At 40.7% G+C, this 18,684-nt stretch overlaps 2 protein-coding genes across 2 annotated transcripts; both read left to right on the plus strand.

Moving 5' to 3' along the window:
• Positions 1–1,035: 1,035 nt before the first annotated feature.
• On the plus strand, positions 1,036–5,463 carry LOC136432659 (uncharacterized). The gene is made up of 4 exons (XM_066424139.1): positions 1,036–1,511; positions 2,966–3,083; positions 3,411–3,505; positions 3,917–5,463. Exons 1-4 carry the CDS (start codon positions 1,065–1,067, stop codon positions 4,697–4,699), a joined length of 1,443 nt encoding a protein of 480 aa, XP_066280236.1. The 5' UTR covers positions 1,036–1,064; the 3' UTR covers positions 4,700–5,463.
• A 6,632-nt stretch (positions 5,464–12,095) lies between these two features.
• On the plus strand, positions 12,096–18,460 carry LOC136430890 (NLR family CARD domain-containing protein 4-like). The gene is made up of 5 exons (XM_066422007.1): positions 12,096–12,297; positions 13,485–13,869; positions 14,594–14,707; positions 14,988–17,144; positions 17,320–18,460. The coding sequence occupies exons 2-5, from the start codon at positions 13,506–13,508 to the stop codon at positions 17,424–17,426; spliced, it is 2,742 nt and encodes a 913-aa protein (XP_066278104.1). The 5' UTR covers positions 12,096–12,297; positions 13,485–13,505; the 3' UTR covers positions 17,427–18,460.
• The last annotated feature ends 224 nt before the right edge of the window (positions 18,461–18,684 follow it).

Here is an 18,684-nt window from a genome sequence, read left to right on the forward strand (position 1 = left end):
GGCGTTGGAGAAAGCCAAGACCCTATAGGTCACCTTGATATTACATGCTCAATCAAAGATAAAACCCTTTTGATATCTTTAAGCTATACAAAACATACTTCAAAATCATGAAAAGTATTAAAACAGTGAATGGAGTACTAAATTTGTGTCTAATATACGTAAGTCCTAAAATGAAGGGAAATCAGTGGCTACGTAACAAGTGCTTTTGAAAACCTATGGGGTCTTGAAAGAAATCAGTCGCATTGGCTATCTCGGTATAAAGAGAATGGTGGAAAATATGGTGTTAAAAAGGTTATATAATTTTGATAGCTCTGTGGGGTTTTGGTCGTATCTAACGTTGCAGCACTAAGCTTAATAGATAAGAGGCATGCACTTCTAACGTTACTTTACAAAGTGGAAAAGTTTTCAATGACAATGACAATGACAATGACAATGAACTTTATTGCATATTCATGCCCAACATGGGCTAAATGCATTAGGTAACATGGAGTAAAAGAAAAGGAACATTGTGATATATTCCATCTAAATCTACAGAGTCTCTTCTCTCTTCTTGAAACATTTGTACACAAATTCACATAGTTTTTCGATTATAACGTAGTTTCTAGAAGACATAATACATGTGAATAACTCGTTATTTGTAAGATGCGCATATTTCATGTCTAGTTGTATTGAACTTACGAGGGATCTGCGCATGTCTGAGTATACCAAGGAGAGATAACGTTAACGTTAACGTTATAAACAGGCTGAAGAAGAAGGAGCATTAACAAAGTTCTTTTTTTAAGAATCGTTACGAGAACAGCTTGATATATTTGGAATTTTGTTTTCTATAGAAATAGAATGTGTGTACCCGTTACCAGTGTGAAGTTAGTATTGTCTTGATAATGACACAAAAAAACTCCTGGCTGCCTAGCCCTGTGGCTGCCAATAGAAAGGCTCATTGTATTTGGTCCAAGTCTGCCTGTTCTGTTTCAAGTAGTTTTCACCCCCCAAAATGAAGACAAAATAAACACTTCTGGATCCTTTTTTGGATCTTTGGCTGCTGAAATAATGCAAGCCAGTTTCCCATGGTGTACTTTCCCAAACATAAGAAGCGACACTTATCTTGTCTAGTCAGTACTGCAGTGTATTCCGGCGTTTTGCGCAGCAACAGAATAGAATTCCAATTTGCCAAACAAATTGTGCGGAACAGCAGGGAGGTTAATCTCCTTTGGAACAAGATGGCCAGCTTACAAAAAGTTCGCTGCAGCGAGACCTTTCTCAAGGGAGGGAACGACACGATGTCTTTGGCTCTTTTGGGCGACTTCTTACCAGGGCAACAGTCCACATCTCAAACGATGACTACTTCTGTGTTTGACACGGATACGGGGGAAGCGATAGCCGCTCCTGTAAAATTCATCCAGGAAAACGGCGCACAGTTCTCAGTGTACAGTTTTGACCTCGACCAGCGAGTTCTGGGACTGGTCAAGGTGAGGGAAGGAGTCGACATCAGGAAGAGGCCATTTTTGTATCAGGTAACTTAATCAATGCAACCTAATAACATCTTTATGGTTTTACCAACTGAGATCCATTTCATGTAAACCGCGTGCATGGACGATCCCCAAACACCGACTCGCTCGTTTAGCTCGTTCTCATTGAAATGTGCAAAATGCTGTCGGCAGTCTTCACAACTTGATATGAGCGAAATTACGGACACCATCATTGCTTTCTTTATTTTTCCACAACCCTCATTATGTTTTACGCAAAAATGCACCACAAGATAAGCAATGGGTGATGGGTTGGAAGAAATTATAGCCACGGGTGGGATTCCTTCCCATTGAAAGCGTCTGTCGCCCGCATGAGAAGACATGGAAAATTTGAGCCTAAAATCTAAAACGCAACATTAACCATTCATATGCTGCTAGTCACATTCACCATTCGAAGAAAAAAAGCCAAAGTTTCTGTTCAACATCCGTTACCGGTAACGGGAGTTACGCTTGTCGACAACACGGACAAGGCGTCGGACTTCTTGTGCATAATTAAGCTTTAGAAATGGAATAGAAAAGTACGCATTCAACTGAAAATAACCCTCTTATCAGATGGTATGCCTGAAAAAAGTAGACCATTTTGCATATCACAATGAGATTGTTTGGCGACATAGAGAAAACGGGACAAAAACGTCTTAAAAATCACACCAAAAACCAGCCGGCGCCGAACCTCTGCTTGGAGAGTACTAAGAACATGCCATTCATTATTCGTCAAAACGCAACAGTTTGCAATTTGATGTCGAACTCATAATTGTACGCGAAGTTATGGGACTCGTCGTTATAACCGCATATAGAGTGGGGATGTGTGTCAACGAAACGGGGAATGTTACAACGTCCCCACCAACATTTGCTTGGAGAATCAAGTTACGCAGGTCACGTATAATTAAAGAGGCCAGGCCAGGGGTATAGGGATCGGCTGTGTCCGAGTGTGGCAATGTATCACTTTCAGCTGTATTGCTATATGATGTTCCTGGCTACTCCCGGAGATGTTTTTCTTTGGCACCAGTCTTCAAGCACGCTATTCGACCTTTTATTTTACTGTGATTCAGGGGTGGGGAATAGCAGATAGGGTCTCTGTGCAAGAGGGTAAAGCAGTAATCTATTTAGAACTGTTTCTACATATCCCCTAGGTGATAACAAAAACTGTGAAAGAGAAATACTACGGTATAATAAGAACAAGGAAAAGGTTGAGTTCCACGACCCCATACCTCTGACAATACATGATATTTGAAGTTTGAACAGCCTGAAATGTTGTTTGAAAAATATGCCGTATTCAATGCCACGATTGTTATCAATTGTAAAGCAAAAAATGTTCCACTTTTTTTATTTTATACAAGTAATGTCTTAAGTTGCATATTAGTTACTCTTACTGTTTTCAATGACAATGTTACCTTAAGCGTCTTTTGAATATCAAATTATGACAATAGATATTCTTTTCTAAGGCACAACGTGAAAATGCGGAGGAACTCTTGCTCCTCCCTTTTGATGTGCTGCCAGCAGTGGCAGATGGCCTGACGGAATCTGTGTCAGCAGTCGAAAACATCTTCCTGCATAGCACTGGTGAGAAACATTTACCATATCACTAGATCTATGCTTACACTGCTAAATGTCAGAAGGGCACTTCCTCTTCAAAGCGTGTTAAAGTAAGTAGAAATTGCAAATATCTATCTGAATAAAAGTACATTGTATATGATTAATAAGAAGGAATGCTAAGTAGAAGAATATGTATTTTTGTCATTCAGTTCAAATATATAGCTTTCAAGGGAGATGTGATAAAAGAGTGGTATCTTATGTAATCAGAAAAAGATTTTAATGTGATCAGTAATGTAGTCATGATAATGAATTCATTATTATTACTTGCATATTGTAATGTTGTCTTCTGTGTAGGTCGTTGTGGGTCCACACTGATGTGTAAAGGTATGGATGTGATGAGTCAGGTACAGGCTGTGTCAGAGCCTGATGTCTTCACCTTGATCTTTGAGGTAAGAACGTTATCAACTATGTGTTGTGGCAGGTCAAAGGTTAAATTGATGACATAAAGGCCAGGTCATAGGTAAAAGGCCACTGACCTCAGTTTCCATGGTAGGCCACATTTTGCAATTTTGCAACTGAATCAAAGATATTCAACTGTACCCTAGCAATATTAATGATGTAATAAAAAAGTGCTCCTGGATGGGTTACCCTCATAGACCAAATGTTTTAGTCATGATTATTTGTGAAAGGTAAGAAAAGAAGTGCTTTTGGGGCATTCTGAGAAGTCATTTGAAGAACATAATCACAATATGGGCGAATAATAAATATAATTAAATTGACAGACTTTATGATGACTGAATTAGCATGGAAGTGAATGAAAGGTTTTATGTTGAGTTACCATTGTTCACTTTTTTTACCAGCATATTTGCACAAGAGACGTTCCCCTGACATCGGACGAGAAGGAAGAAATCGTGACGTTGCTGAAACACAGCGTCACCCTGCTGAACTTCTGGCTCCTACAAAACGACCCGTCCAGGACGGTCATCTGTTACAAGCTCCGCAGCGCGGCAGTGTTTGTTGCAGACCTCATGCAAAAGGCTGTGCCCCAGGCAAGGAACGTCTTCCTGTATAGAGACCTCCCTGGTTTCTACGACTCTAGTATCAATCTCATGTTCTCTGGTAGCTACTGGCGTTACTTCCTTGTCACCGCATTGAGGTTGGATGCATTCTTTCTCTCTGTACTGATGAAGAATATGCCACGGATGTTCAGGTATATATTTGAACATCCACGCATGACCACATGCCCTGTTAGACATGGTATGCCTTTCATGCTTGTCACATTTTGGATTTTTCAAATGCAAAAAGCGTTTGATCTGATTCGAGACGATCCAGCTAACTTCTTCCATGCATGTCTCAGTTACGAACAGCTCTTGGAACACAAAGACCAAATCATCCTTAAGGTTCTAGAAAAACTTGACGTCCATGTTCCAACCGATACCAATGCTTCCGAAATTCGCGCTGTGTTTGGTGTGGATAGTCAGGAGGGCAGTGCCGCACAGAGTAGAAGGAGAAAGGGGGATGTCATGTCGAGCTCGTGGGTCGGTACTTGGGAGAGGAACTTCTTTTCAACTGTTCTGGCACATTTTGATGGAGCTGTCAATGACCCCAACTTTGTCATGCCAAACAACATGGTCATGAATTGACATCCTCTAATGTTATGAGAGATTTCTTAATCTCCAAGCAGATGTAAGGATCCGGCTCATTTTTCCCTGTTTTAAGCTTGTTTTTGCAACATTGATACTCTTTTGTAGCAAGAGGCAAACCTTTGAGAAATACATTACTAGAAAAGAGCACTAGATGTTGCAAAGACAATCATAAAACACAGAGAATTAGTCGGATCCTTAAGTCTGCTTGGAGACAAGAGATTTTTGCATGCATTTCTGGTACAATTCAAATACGACAATTCCACATCTACAATCTGTGAATCAGGTTGGGTAAACAAATGGATAACAAAGTTCTTTGTTACACAACCAAAAGGTACACTGTACGATGATGAGGACCATTGAAAGAGGATATTAATACATACTGAATGACCAAGTTAGGCTCAACGATAACCTGTTTACCTTATAGCTTATGGGTAAATAAAGAAATTTGGTGGTATTGACAATGAAGAAAAAGCATGCACCTGTTAGCAATCCAGAGATTTTAGATTGTGTACAGTAAGTAGTCATTGTTAATACTGTTACTGTTTAACGACTAGGTCAAAAAGGATTAGATGAAGTGTAGATTTTTGTAAGCTAGGTTAGAGTGACAACTCATTTGTGGTGGTACAATGTCAATCAAGTTTTAAACTTTCAATATGTTTTAAAGGGTTATCTTTAACTTCATTATTTCCATTACATGAAACAGATGCAAAACATGATTTCCTGCCATAATGATAATAACAAGTTTGTCTTGTACATTTGTACTTCATGTCTCTGTGGTTGGTAAATAAAGGCTACAATTGTCATCTAGCCAGTAAGAAATGTAAATATCAATTAGCCACAAGTCAGACAATGGACATAGAGTTTGACATTACACTTTATTATGTTAAGACAAAATTTCATTACATGGATCTGGTTAAAACTATAAGCTGAGTTTGTTTCCACCTTGTTTACCTGAAAACTGAGTAAAAGCTAAGAATTATTAGAACCCTGACAAGAACAACATCATTTCTGGAGTATTGTCTATAAGAAAGCCCTTCATGGAAGCCACATACCGGTACATACGATAACAGGTCTTGTAGGAAGCAAGGAGGTTGTAGGAAATGATTTTAGTTTTTACTAGTCTCCAAGCAGATCTGTTGGTGGCAAAGACCATATCCAACTGACAAAGGTGTTTTCATCGCCACCGATGATGATAAAAACTGTCTTTGCCAGTTGGATACAGTCTTTGCCACCGATAGATCTGCTTGGAGATTAAGTTTTTACAGACTTTCCAAAAAGATCTACATACATGTAGTTGCTTTAAGGATAATGTCCTTGGTTGCTGTTCATAGTTCAGAGTTGAAAAACAAATTGTATGGCCTTCCTTTGACTACACTTGAAAAATGTGAAAAATTCCACTAAAAAATGGGAGACTTGACTAGATCTAGTACAATAAAAATCTTATCACCATATTTTGGCCAGCAGTTATCCCACGACACCACATGATCCACCAGGACCAATCACATGCTCAGCTACAGTGACCAATCAGCATCTAGATCTTGTCCAATCATTATATCTGTTACAAACTCTTATCTACCAAGTCCAACCTTGCTCAATTCTTTCTATGTCAAGGTGTTGGGCATTATCAAGAAGAAGTCAGTAGCGCTATATAGCACAACAATGCCCTGAAGACAAAAAACTCCCAGATCATACTGTTTGTAAACAAAACGTCTGACACTGTATATATATCAGATCACTGAAAGAATGCAAGTTTGGATGACAGACTAAGAAACTACACAGAGCAGATCCACATGTATTTCTCTAGTAAACTCTGTTGAGAAGAATTTGACAGGTATGATTTGGACCGTCGAAAGATGCAGACCAGGCTGAGCACACAGTCGGTCCTGGTGTTCATCGTTATCTAGGCGGAACTAGCAGATGTGCATTTCCACAAAGTGGTCCCGATTCTTGAAGATCGGTCCCCAAGCACCATGGTCTTCTTTTGGCTCTTCTTTTCCACTGTTGCCATTGCGTATCTGCACCGGAGTGTTGGCATCCTGTATACAGCAGAACATGAGGTATAAAGATAAGTACTGTACAAAAATTCTAAAGAATACCCATCCATTATTTGTAATACTGGCCAACGTTGTCATTCATTAATTAGAGCTACAGTTTGATAGACTTTTCATGGAAAACATGTGAAGGAAATATCCAGCATTTGCTGGCAAATACTGGTCCTGCAATGAACTGGCCCTGCAAGTCTGGATCATTCAAATTCATTCAAATAAATGGTGGCCTGGAGTTGTTAGCTTTGGTCTGCTCTCCCAACGTTGGTGGGGTAGCGACGTTTGGAGCGGCCCAGAACGATCAAGGCTGGACTCCAGGCTAGGTAAATGAACCAAGGAGAACTTTTCAAAACCACGACAACACACCTTGCTGGTTGGGTCCTGCTGGACGGGCTGGCGGTTCTGGTAGCGGCGGATGGCTGCGGGTTCGCGACCATCCATGTCGTGCTGCCCGTTGTTCACACTGGCATCGGCACTAGAAATAAAAGTCAAACACTTGGTCACAAGCAGACTGACAAAACAACACGAAAGAAAACATTGGTGGAGACAAAAACTGAAGTCTTGAGGGTAAATAACAGAAAACACCACGGGTGTATAGAATATAAAACACAGGGGATAAAAATGCATTAGTCTGTCAATTCTTAATCCATACCTACTAGGTCTAAAAGCCTTCAGTAAGAAGACAACTTAAAGGCTTTTTTCTCAGATACAATGCTGCTTTTGCTGTAAAGCCCTTATCCCCATTCCCTTGGAGATGCTTGCGTATTTGAAACTACTTTCCATCGTCAACATTTCCTGTTGCATCATTAGTTCCACACAGACCTTGCACTCCACAAGTGTGCTTAGACGTTCATTCCTGCATAAAACTCTATGCAAATTAAGGGTTCTGGCTACAAGGTCACTGCTTGGCTTTATGGAAATTGGGCTCACTCCTTTCCCAAATGTCAATCATTTGATTTTGGACAACCAACCAAATTAATCAACTTTAAAGTGAAGTAAACAAACCCCTTTTCTCAGGTTCATAGCCCATACTTCACAATGATCACAAGCTTACTTAGTCTAGTAATGGGGATTTCTATGTGCGTCATGTTTTTTTCTGTTTGAAGAGCGGATGGAAGGAAAGTAGGCGGTGGTGACCTTTCTCACTTGGGGGTAGTGAGGTGATGCAATCTTTTCAGCTTACTGTAAATGCAGAAATATTCATGGTGGCTTTATGTTGAATTAAAACCAGCGAGAACATTTTTGTCCAATACTGTAGCAGTATGTGACTACTATATGTGATTAAAACACTGCCGCGAAATTAAAACCACAGCGAACACTCCATTTTCCCCTTAGCGCAAAAAAAAACACGCGAACTTAAATGCATTTACAGTATTTCAATGCAGGCACTGTTGCACTGGGGCCGTGCAGGGATTTTCAACATACGAAAAAATGAAGCCCGTTGGAAAATTCTAATTGAGAGCGATAGAAATACCCTCAGTGTTGTGGAAGGGCCTGAATGGGAATTAGGACACAATACAAGTATGCCCACTGGGGTCTAAGAAAACTTGTCCGACTAGGTCTAAATTGCCTATTAGTAATACATGTTTTGTTATTGTAAGGCCCATCACTTAAGGGACTGACCCAACAGAGTTAGTAGTTGATATATAAAGTTTCTGTCCGAAGGCAGGTACGCAGGGTTGAGAGACATGTACATTTGGTAGAGACATTGGAAACAAACATGTGGACAGTGATTGACACTCAATGAACAATAAATTAAAGATACATTCATTTTGTGTCACATATTCCAATTAAGTGATGTGGATTTATCTTCATTTTTAACCTGTCAACACCAGATACTTGTGATAGATAGTATGTTGGTGGTAGTTACAGCTGGGGTGTTATGCCAAATGGTGGTTATACCGGATATATAGATATAGACATGACATCTATACAGATAGTGCCTCAATCTTTTTTTTTTTGAGGGGCCAACACGGCTGGATAAAAATATTCTTGTATCAACGTTGCAAAGAAGTTTTATTGAATATTGCATTGGGAACGGGAGATTTTGTTTTATTTGAGTTTCCCATGGTAGCCATCCCAAAAATGTACTGTGGTACGTTGAACCAGAATTTAGGTCGAGGACTGGTTTTATGACCACCACATGATACTCACGTGAGGGTTACTATTGAAGAATAGCATAATATTCATATAATTGTAGGCCAAAAACAGTTTCTCAAGTGCCTGGAGGTTACTGGCCAGAGGTTACTGCCCCGTGTTTACACAAGCTCTCAGGCCGGAGGTTACTGATCCCCACCCCATGGGGGCTGGCGGTAACAGGACCGGCGCTAGGAGAGCGTTTTGTCAGGCTAGTTTCTCAAGCAACTGGATAACATATTTTTGAAATGGTCAGATGTTTCAGATGCAGTCTTTCGTCAGTTACTAAAGGGAAAAACTGGAGAACCAGGTTTTATATACCAAAACTCTAAATTGAAATGTTAATGAGGTGAAGACAATTTCCCTAAAATAGAAATGTTAATGAGGTGAAGACACCAGAGATTTTGACTAAGTTGTCTTCACTCCAGTTTTTCCCTTTAGTCGCTGACGAAAGACAGCAGATACTGTCTAAAACGTCTGTTTCAAAACTGATTTCTGGCCAACAATTTTGAATATTATACTATTTTTGATAGTAACCCTCACGTGACTTAGCCATATTTGCATGATACATTTCTGCATCAATATCTCAGACATGATTTTTCAATTCATATGTATGCTCAAAGGTTAATGGTTAACCATGATAACTTAAGTTAAGCACTTCATAACAGCTTTATCTTTGGATAGGCGTCTTACAGCTGGGTTATTTCAACAGTCTTTCATTTGTTTTGTTCCATGCTGTTGGTTCAGCTGAGAGGCAGCCAATTTTGGTCCCTTTCCAAAACATGTTTGTGACCATACTGTAAATCATAAAAAGAAGCTGCAAAATGAACAAATATATGCTGTATTAATATGTATATTGCAGATAATATCAAGAAACGGATACTAATGTCATACAATGCCTATTTCATACATCATATCATTTATAGCGTCATAACAAAGTAACCGTTAAGATATATCGTGTCATTCTCGTATCTTGCTCCAAGGATGTCAAAGCAAAAATCTATAGGCCGTGGCCCTGTGGGTTGTGCGTGTGTAGTGTCAACAGTTTCAGATCTTGCATCATCTTTCTGATCTGCCCTCCCAAATAATTTATGCCGTGCTAATGACAGAGGAAGAATACAGAACTTTGAGACGGTAGAATTTGACGTTTTCTATAAGTCTATTTCTTAGACTACAATATTTTATTCCTGTTAACAAAATATGCAAGGTGCAGATAAACAGGGTGCTATATACCGATTTTCTTGTAACCACCATATTTTCGTTTCAAATCATGAATAATGCAAGAACCCCTACCAGCTGAGCACAAAATAACTCAAGCCCGCAAGCCATATGGGAATATATTCCACCGTATTTCTCAATTTGGAGGGGTACGAATACTGTTTAAATCATAAATAGTCTGGAGAAAAGTATCTATTCTAACTGGAGTTAGAAAGAGGGGCGGCCGGCTTACCCGTTCTTGCGAATCTGCATGACGGAAAGATTTCTCGGAAAACAGAGTTGCAGAGTATCGTTGCTGTCCCGTCTTCGTGTGGTTGTCTCGCGCCCAGGAAAGCCGTTTGCTTGACAGCAGAGCTTCGAAGGCGTGCAGAGCTGGCAAAGAAATGTGGGAGGAAGCGTCTCAAGAAGACTGGTCGATTTTTGCAGACAAAATTAACAAACAAGCCGGACCCACGTTCTGACTGACCGACTTCACTTCCGCGTTCACGTGATCAGTACATGCACATGGACCGTTTCATTTGCTCGTAGAGGGGTGTATCTTATTAATACTTCATAAAATTTCAGTTATTTTCTATATATGAGACCTAAATATTATTACTGAATAAAAAAGGTTTTAGCAATTAGCAGATATAGCAGATATTCATTTTATTTGTACAAGTATCAATTGTATATTTTGATAAATCGCGTACCTACATGGCAGAAGAATGGTATCGTTTAATTTAAACAAATGACGTCACTTTGTTTTCAGACCTGCTAGAAGATTTTTCGCAGCACAATGTTATCAAGGACATTATATAATCACTGAAAATACATACATACTTAATCGTTGAATTTTGCGCACCATTTCAATACATTTGTAAAGTTTTGACATATATAAATATAATGAAACTGCCCGCAGGCTAATTGCAATTACATGTACATGTATACGTAACACAGAGTGGACGGACAGATAATGATGAACAATATAACTTATGACTACTCTAGTCTTAACTACTGACACTAAGTTCTAGCTTATTGGGTTCGGCTTCTTTTTGCGAGGCAGTGGAAGACGAATGATCCCACTTTTTCTGTAATGTGTGGGTTTTGTGAGTAGTAGTTTTCTTTTATATAATGGCCCCTGCAAGACTACGAGATGGTTGAAGAGAAGAAATTTTGTTTTGTTTAGACTGTCAACAGCAGATATAGCTGTATTCACCTGGTAAAATAAGAATAAATGTGTACAATAAAATGCGATGTACACTATGTATCTTATGAAACGTGACTGTGACTTATTGTGCGTTCCTTCTGTTACCTCATGTAACGTTACATGGCAAATGAACTTGAATACCTATATTGTGCATAATATACCCACTGGGTTAATTGCAGGCCTGGTCACACCACCAAAGGAATAGCTTACAGATGCATGTATGCATTGTCAAGTTATTAGTTAGAAGGATTATAATTTACGTGAACTCGACTTATCGTTTCTTATATAAATGGTAAAGTAATATTGCCTGTGAACTCTGAATCATTCATGAGTTTTTTCGCCCTATAGGATTACATGTTATGATACGTGTTTTACATGGGCCCATTCGTAATGAAGATATAGAAAATGTGCCAATGTTTTTCATTCCATGTTGAGACCATTTACCCTAGATTATGTAAAAAAATTGACAACATTTTCACTACACACAATCTCTTTTGACAGCAATTACAAACTGCAATTGGCTACACCCCGGCCCCAAAAAGGCATTTCCAGCTGTAAGCGCAGGACCGAATCACACACACTGACCGGGCTGTGTACTTCCGACCTCGCGCGCGGCTGCCGAACTTTGCCTGCTAATTTCTTCAGTTACAAACAAGCTTTCATCAGTTTGACGCTTGATATCAGCTGGGCTACTAGCTAAAAGGGATTCTTGCACCGACATAGACACACGTTCATGCAGCCGTTCATTTTTTGGGCAACGGACTCTTTTCACTCGGAGTAATACAGGAATGAGACCTTAACGACAAAAATAGCATACATAGCAGATCTTACATAGTTTTAATGCCTTTGTTATTAACTTCATGACAAGCAAATCATTATGTATCGGGAGGTCATTGACATTGACAGGAGGGCCTCATCGGATGTGACGTCATCACACGGAAGTAACATCTGTTGATCGCGATCGGAAGCAGGAATAGTTTTCATCTAGAAACGTTAAACTTTCCAGACAGGTAAGTGGCCACACTGCTTCTAACTTTTGCTCAATAAGTGTCACATTTCTAGTTGTCTCTAAGCCTTTAGTAGTCTTAGTTGTGCTTCCTGAGGTCGCAGCGTTTTAGCTAATCATGCCCTTTCAACAAGCGGCCTCACAAATGATCGCGAATTCTGTGAAACGATCTTCCGTGTTCAGTTCTACCTAGTAACTTACCAGCTGCAGGGGAAACTACCAGGGGATGGCTATGTGAAGAATATTGGCCGGTAGCGCGGTCTCTCTTCCCGTACGACGTCTAACTAACGCCACCAGCTTGCCTACTAGAAACAATAGTATCGTTGAAGAACCGGGCAATTTAGGAACGAGTTAGCGAAGTTCATAGGGGTTAATCTGCTTAACGATTAGGGAAGTTGGGAGAGTAATGTACTACATCTGGAGAGAAACTGACTAGAATTGTCGACCAGGAAGTAACTTAGTTCACACGTCGACCCCACGACGCACTCATGATTGACCCCTCAGTCGGATCCTACCAGTCGGTATTGGCGAAAAGCCAGTGAAAATATCATACCTGAATATAGCAGATTTTACATAGTCTCATAGCCTCATCAGTGTTTCAAAAGTCATATCACGTTGCTTGAGTAACTGTTAATTGGCGTAATGATTGGGGTCGTTTAGCCACCTTCCTCTCTATAGTGACCACCTGTCTATACATATCACAGTCCCGAGTCGACGGTTGAGTGGTAGCTTTCACAAATTTGATTGGTGAGAGTGGTCGGCATTCTCTGCGTCATTGTTTATCGAAGAGGAGAGTAATATATATCACATAGCTGTGGAATAAAATGGCGTTTTACACACTGTAAACAGAGCAAAGTCCACCAACATTCAGTGGCACAATGGACTTCCTGTTGGTAACCGCATTTCAGCGGAGTCGAGGATAAACGCTCTTGATAGAAATACAACTACTGCTAACACATATATATCCAGAAATGATAGGGGGAAAGACAACGTTTTCTGTTCAACGTTGAAAGGGGTATCGAGGACTCGAGGGTAATATAAAGTTGATCTCACGGTGCTTGCCATGGGTACATGTCAGTTGATCTCAAGGTACATACTGAATATGCTTTTGACGATTGGCCCAAATAGTAAAATATAAAGTTTGTAGATATGGGAAATGCTAACAATTGTGCTTAATGTTTTAACTTTCAGCCGATACAAGTGAGGGTCAGTATGGGACAAGGACAGTCCAAGTCCAAGCTACAAGACCGGTCAGGCAAGCCGAGACAACGATGGTCATTACGCCGCCGTTCCCGGCATCAGAGGACTGCAGGCCCGGAGGCCGGTTCATCTCAGTCCGCTCCAACTGCCGGTCACGGGGCTGTCGGCGGAAGTGAAATCACAGTGGAAAACCCCGAACTCCTTCAGCAAACACAGAAACCACAGAATGAAACTCGTGAGGAAGAGGTCCACGAAGGGGAACCACAGGTTGTGATGGCCCTGCAGTCCAGAGATGACGAATCGCCTGGTGACGATCCTAATGACATTGTTACTGAAGTTGTTACGGACGAAACAGCGGTTCTCCCAATCAGACAAGGTAAAGGGCTACATGTGTGTTCACGGTTACATGAGAACAACCCCACAACAACTCACAGTACTAGCCATAGTGATAGTGTCACAATAAGACAACTTTAGAACCGCTGTCTTGCTCACGCATTAGGGCATTATTAAGAAAGGCGCTGTTTCAAGAGGCCACCAAATTCCATCCAAATTTCTCCAAGTTAACAGACAAAAAGAAAACTGCTCTCCTCTTAAGGTGGGGTACAGGCATGCGGCATCACAAAACCCACACATCATAGAAAAAGTGGGATCATTCGTCTTCCACTGTCTCGGAAAAAGAAGTCAAACCCAAATAAGATAGAATTTAGTGTTAGTATTTAGACTAGAAAAGTCACATGCTATACTGTTATCAATTGTCTGTCCGTCCTTTCATTTTACATGTACTTGCAATTAGCCTACGGGCAAGAACTTGCAATAAACTTATTATTAAGACCTTCTCCCACTATCTCTAACTTTATCAACTTGGAGGTCGATTGATTTTGCAGAAGTAAAGACATGTCAAGCCGACTTAGCCCGAAAGAGTCATTGGCCGCCACCGATGACGTCATTGTCCGGAGCAATAAACCGTCAAGTCAGCTTATGTAACTACAGTTTACGTGTTGTAGTTAAAGAAATGTTTTTTCCCCCGTGCCATTGCTAACATTTTCGGCAAGTTTTGCAGGAAGCAGCTGAGATGACACACCTTTCCTTGTTTTGTACAGAAGATACTAGTATCATGGCGTATCGGACACAACAGGAAGGCAGCAACAACAGAACCTACAATATCGGACCACAGTCGACTGTTCACATCTATGAAGGGTCGTCATCTGTGGAAGGTAGGTGGTTGTTGACGTCTTCAATATATAAGCTATCATGCATTTGCATGTTAACTTTTGTCTAGATCTAGACTAAAGCTAAATCTAAAAAGCTATCAATTAAAATGGTACTACTTAAAACTTCGGACGATCCACTAGGTGAATTCTTTGATTCATTGTGCCGCTACTAATTTTGAATTTGTAAATGCATCTTACATACTTGTATTTTACATTGAAATTAAACACGCAAACTGAAAATGAATTGGCAATAATATTTGACATCTTTGTCGGTTTTCTACAGAAAGGGACGGCTTGAATACATCATCTTTTCCACTCGAAGAATGTCAGAACGCACTAAAATTGCATTACGAGCAAGAAATGGGCCAGTTGCATCCCTTAGCTTGGAACCAAGATTTCATGATGAAAACAGACGACATTTTTACCGATGTTGATCTTCTGCTACAAAGTCCCCAAGGCGGGAAAGTTAACCGCAAACCCCTTCCGTCGGAAGCTCTGGCCTCCCGGTCAGACTGCCCCTGTCCTCGGAGAGTTTTGATAGAAGGGCAACCTGGTATCGGCAAAACCACCACTCTATTCAAATTGGTTGTCGACTGGTCTACAGGTGATAATAAAGCCTTGTCAGAGTTCGACCTCGTTTTCTGTGTAGCGCTGAGAAAAGTAGCGGAGTCCCAATCGCTCGTTGACTGCATTTTTGACCAGCTGTTGCCGGAAGATGCCACATTCGATGAAACCGACCTTGAGGAGTATCTGAAAACAAATAAGAACGTGCTGGTTATCCTTGATGGTTACGATGAATGGGAGCCAATGGAATCCCACGACATCAGCAAAGTTCTCTGTGGTAAGATCCTTCGTGACTGTTGTGTCATCGTGTCCACCAGGCCATCACGAACGTCCGACCTGTTGAAGATGATGCGACCGGATACGCGCCTTGAGATCAACGGTTTCCACCCTGACAACGTCAGTACCTACGTTCACAAGTACTTCGGCGACAACGTCCCCAAAGCAAAGAGATTACTTGAGAAACCCGAGAGTAATTTCCTCAGTACGGGGATCACGTTAACGCCGATGTTTCTGCTTCTAATTTGCTTATTGTGGGAGGAGAGGGACGACCTTCTGCTGAGTGACCGCTTGTGCCCCCTGTACGACCAACTCATTCTCTACCTTGTCACACGGTTCTGTGTGAGAGAGAATATCCCTTTTGTTGACGAGAAGTTGCCACCAAACATCAACACAGCGGTTTTGTTCGTTGAAAAGCTTGCATTTGATGGCTTGATGCGGGGTAAGCTCATATTTGAGGAGGACGAGGTTTCTCAAGGCAGCAAAGATGTTTTGGTGGCTCTTGTCAACTTAGGTCTCCTGCATAAGCAACCCAGCCCTTCTAAGTTACGTCCCTCACCCCAGTACTCGTTCTCTCACAAAACAATGCAAGAATATTTCGCTGGGCGGTACATCGCATCCTACATAACAGGTCAGAACGAATCCATGGGAAGAACCTTGTTGGAGGAAAGCTTTGGCACTGTTCGTAAGGTGAGAGAGATGGACAATGTGCTCATCTTTGCGTGTGGAAAGCTTGGAAGAAAGGGATCCGTCATCTTCCAATACCTGGCTGACCTTCATCAGAAGGACCTTGAGCCTCTCGAGGACGATTTCTACACTTTTTACGACCGCGGAATCATAATCAAGGACTGGAGGAAGAATACAAAGTTAGACAGCCTTGCTAGTAGAGAAGATTACTTAATCTTCGAAATGAAAAGCCTTTTTACTGACACCCCAGGCGTTCTCTTTGTGTATCAAACCTACCTCGAGACAGCTCTGCTATGTTACTACGAGTGGGGGTACATAGATGGGTTTATTGAACATTTTATGCGAAGAAAAGTAATACAATTCTCAGGTTCAACCCCGCGCCTATGTAGTGCGCTTGCACAACTGATGAAATGTAAACCGTTCTGTGGCGTACAGCATGATGTGCCCTCTTGTGTGACAAAAGCACAATGCAACGTTTCCAAGTCAGATTATGGATCCTCACAAGAAACCGGCATAGTCATTCGGCTTGTACATACTAGACGCTTCTGCCTCGGACCCATCCTGGACACCTTGGGGGCCTGCTCGTCTATCGTTGAACTAAATCTTCGACAGTCCTGTCTGGGTATGTACGGTCCAACACTCACTATGCCAAGTCTTCAGCTATCCCGGCAGCTACCAAACTTGAAACTATTACGGAAGTTAGTTTTGTCTTGGAATGATATGCAACCAGAAGATGTTCGGCTCATCCTCCCTTCCTTGGAATCTTTGAAGGTACTTGAGGAACTGTACTTGTCTGGAAATAGCCTATACGGGACTGGTGACATCCTCTGCAACATACTGCCGTTTCTATCTGAACTGAAGATTGTGAGGGTCTTTGACTGTTTCATGACAGCTAAGGAACTCCGCCAAATTGGTACGAATCTTTGTTGACTTCATTCCTTCCTTCTATACTGCAACTAGAAGTACTTTGTAATCTAAGTATAAAGAATAACTATAAATGGAGCTTTTTGTCTACATACGTATCATCATTTACTCTGCAGTGCTATTTTGTTGTAACTGTTGATAACACCAAGTTGTTGTTTTTTCAGGCCGTTCACTGGTGAAGTATTGCAAAGATATACGTGAATTTGACTTCGATGAGAATCATGTGGACCTCCAGGAAACGCAGGAAATTCTGAAGATTTTGAACTTCTAAGAAGGTGACGAAGCAGTCAAAGATATTTGCTAGCGTACACACACCAAATATCTTGCTTAAGGATACTTATTGTAGCATATCCTTATAAATTATGCAAACAATGTCAAAATTTATATAATCTATATCTGATGATATTCACCATTATCTTATCTACCTGTGTTACCAGTATAAATATGCCACAATTCACCATAAAGGTATTATGTAGTTTATTTCATTAATTATGCAAATGAGGTCATGATTTTCATCAATCATATCCATTGATGTTCCTCTCAAGCTAAGTTACATTTGTAATTAGTATGAAGTTTCTGTCATTTAGCACTTTTGAAATATAGATTTTCCTCATTGATCACGCAAAGTAAGTCCTAATTTGTATAATTAACATACCATCAAGTTGGTCTTCATCAAAGTTACTCAAAGGTGAAAAATCATGAAGATTAATTCATCCCTTTTTGACTTATCTAGTTTGAAAGTCTGTAACTAAAATGCCCCCTGCAGTTCCAAAGAAAGCTGATAGACACCCCAAACTTACCAAAAAAATCGTGAGCATAGCTTGTCCAGAACATGAGATATCAAAACTGGATGTTCTGCTACAGTACTATAGAAAGCCAATAGGGGACCCAAAATCTAATCATTTTGAAGTCTCACCAAAACCTACCCTTGTGCGAATTATCAAGACAATCAACACACATGGGGTGTTGATCAATTTACACAATATTTATATCACATTAATGGTGAAGAGAAACAGACATTTTAATTTCTTCTTTTCACACAGTGCAGCTCATCACAATATCTACCAGTGTCACAAAGCATCATCTGCTATATTAGCTGGTGGTGTAGCGCTCTCTTGCAGAATCATGACAAACTGCAGAATCCTTACCATGAAGGGCAAATGTTGCCCATTATCACTGTGGCAACCACCTGCAAAGATGAAAACTCAAAACTTTTAGTAAATGTTTCGGTCTGAGACTGCAAAGGGTTAGCCTCCGTTGCAGGCTCTGAACCAGCCTTTTTGGGGGGTAAATAATATACTTTTTGCAGCCAGCCCGTAACCATCAGCCACCCCCTAACCACCCTGTTACGGGGGTGGCTGATGGTTACGGGCTGGCTGCAAAAAGTATATTATTTAGCCCCAAAAAAAGGCTGGTTCAGAGCCTGCAACGGAGGCTAGCAAAGGGTAAAGATTTCCATATTCTGATGACATCGAATAACAGCACAGGCTAGAATATAACAGTACATTCTATTCAGAGGTAATCATCAA

Source organism: Branchiostoma lanceolatum, chromosome 1 (genome assembly GCF_035083965.1).
Source record: "Branchiostoma lanceolatum isolate klBraLanc5 chromosome 1, klBraLanc5.hap2, whole genome shotgun sequence".
Lineage (NCBI taxonomy): Eukaryota > Metazoa > Chordata > Leptocardii > Amphioxiformes > Branchiostomatidae > Branchiostoma > Branchiostoma lanceolatum.

What these genes read in the sequence shown, in the direction of transcription:
- LOC136430890 (XM_066422007.1), top strand. Translation starts at nt 13,506, where the DNA reads ATGGGACAAGGACAGTCCAAGTCCAAGCTACAAGACCGGTCAGGCAAG. An exon ending in GGTTCTCCCAATCAGACAAG is followed by an intron (nt 13,870 to 14,593) that starts GTAAAGGGCTAC and finishes TGTTTTGTACAG; the next exon opens with AAGATACTAGTATCATGGCG. An exon ending in AGGGTCGTCATCTGTGGAAG is followed by an intron (nt 14,708 to 14,987) that starts GTAGGTGGTTGT and finishes GGTTTTCTACAG; the next exon opens with AAAGGGACGGCTTGAATACA.
- LOC136432659 (XM_066424139.1), top strand. Translation starts at nt 1,065, where the DNA reads ATGGTGTACTTTCCCAAACATAAGAAGCGACACTTATCTTGTCTAGTC. An exon ending in AGAGGCCATTTTTGTATCAG is followed by an intron (nt 1,512 to 2,965) that starts GTAACTTAATCA and finishes TTCTTTTCTAAG; the next exon opens with GCACAACGTGAAAATGCGGA. An exon ending in TCTTCACCTTGATCTTTGAG is followed by an intron (nt 3,506 to 3,916) that starts GTAAGAACGTTA and finishes TTTTTTTACCAG; the next exon opens with CATATTTGCACAAGAGACGT.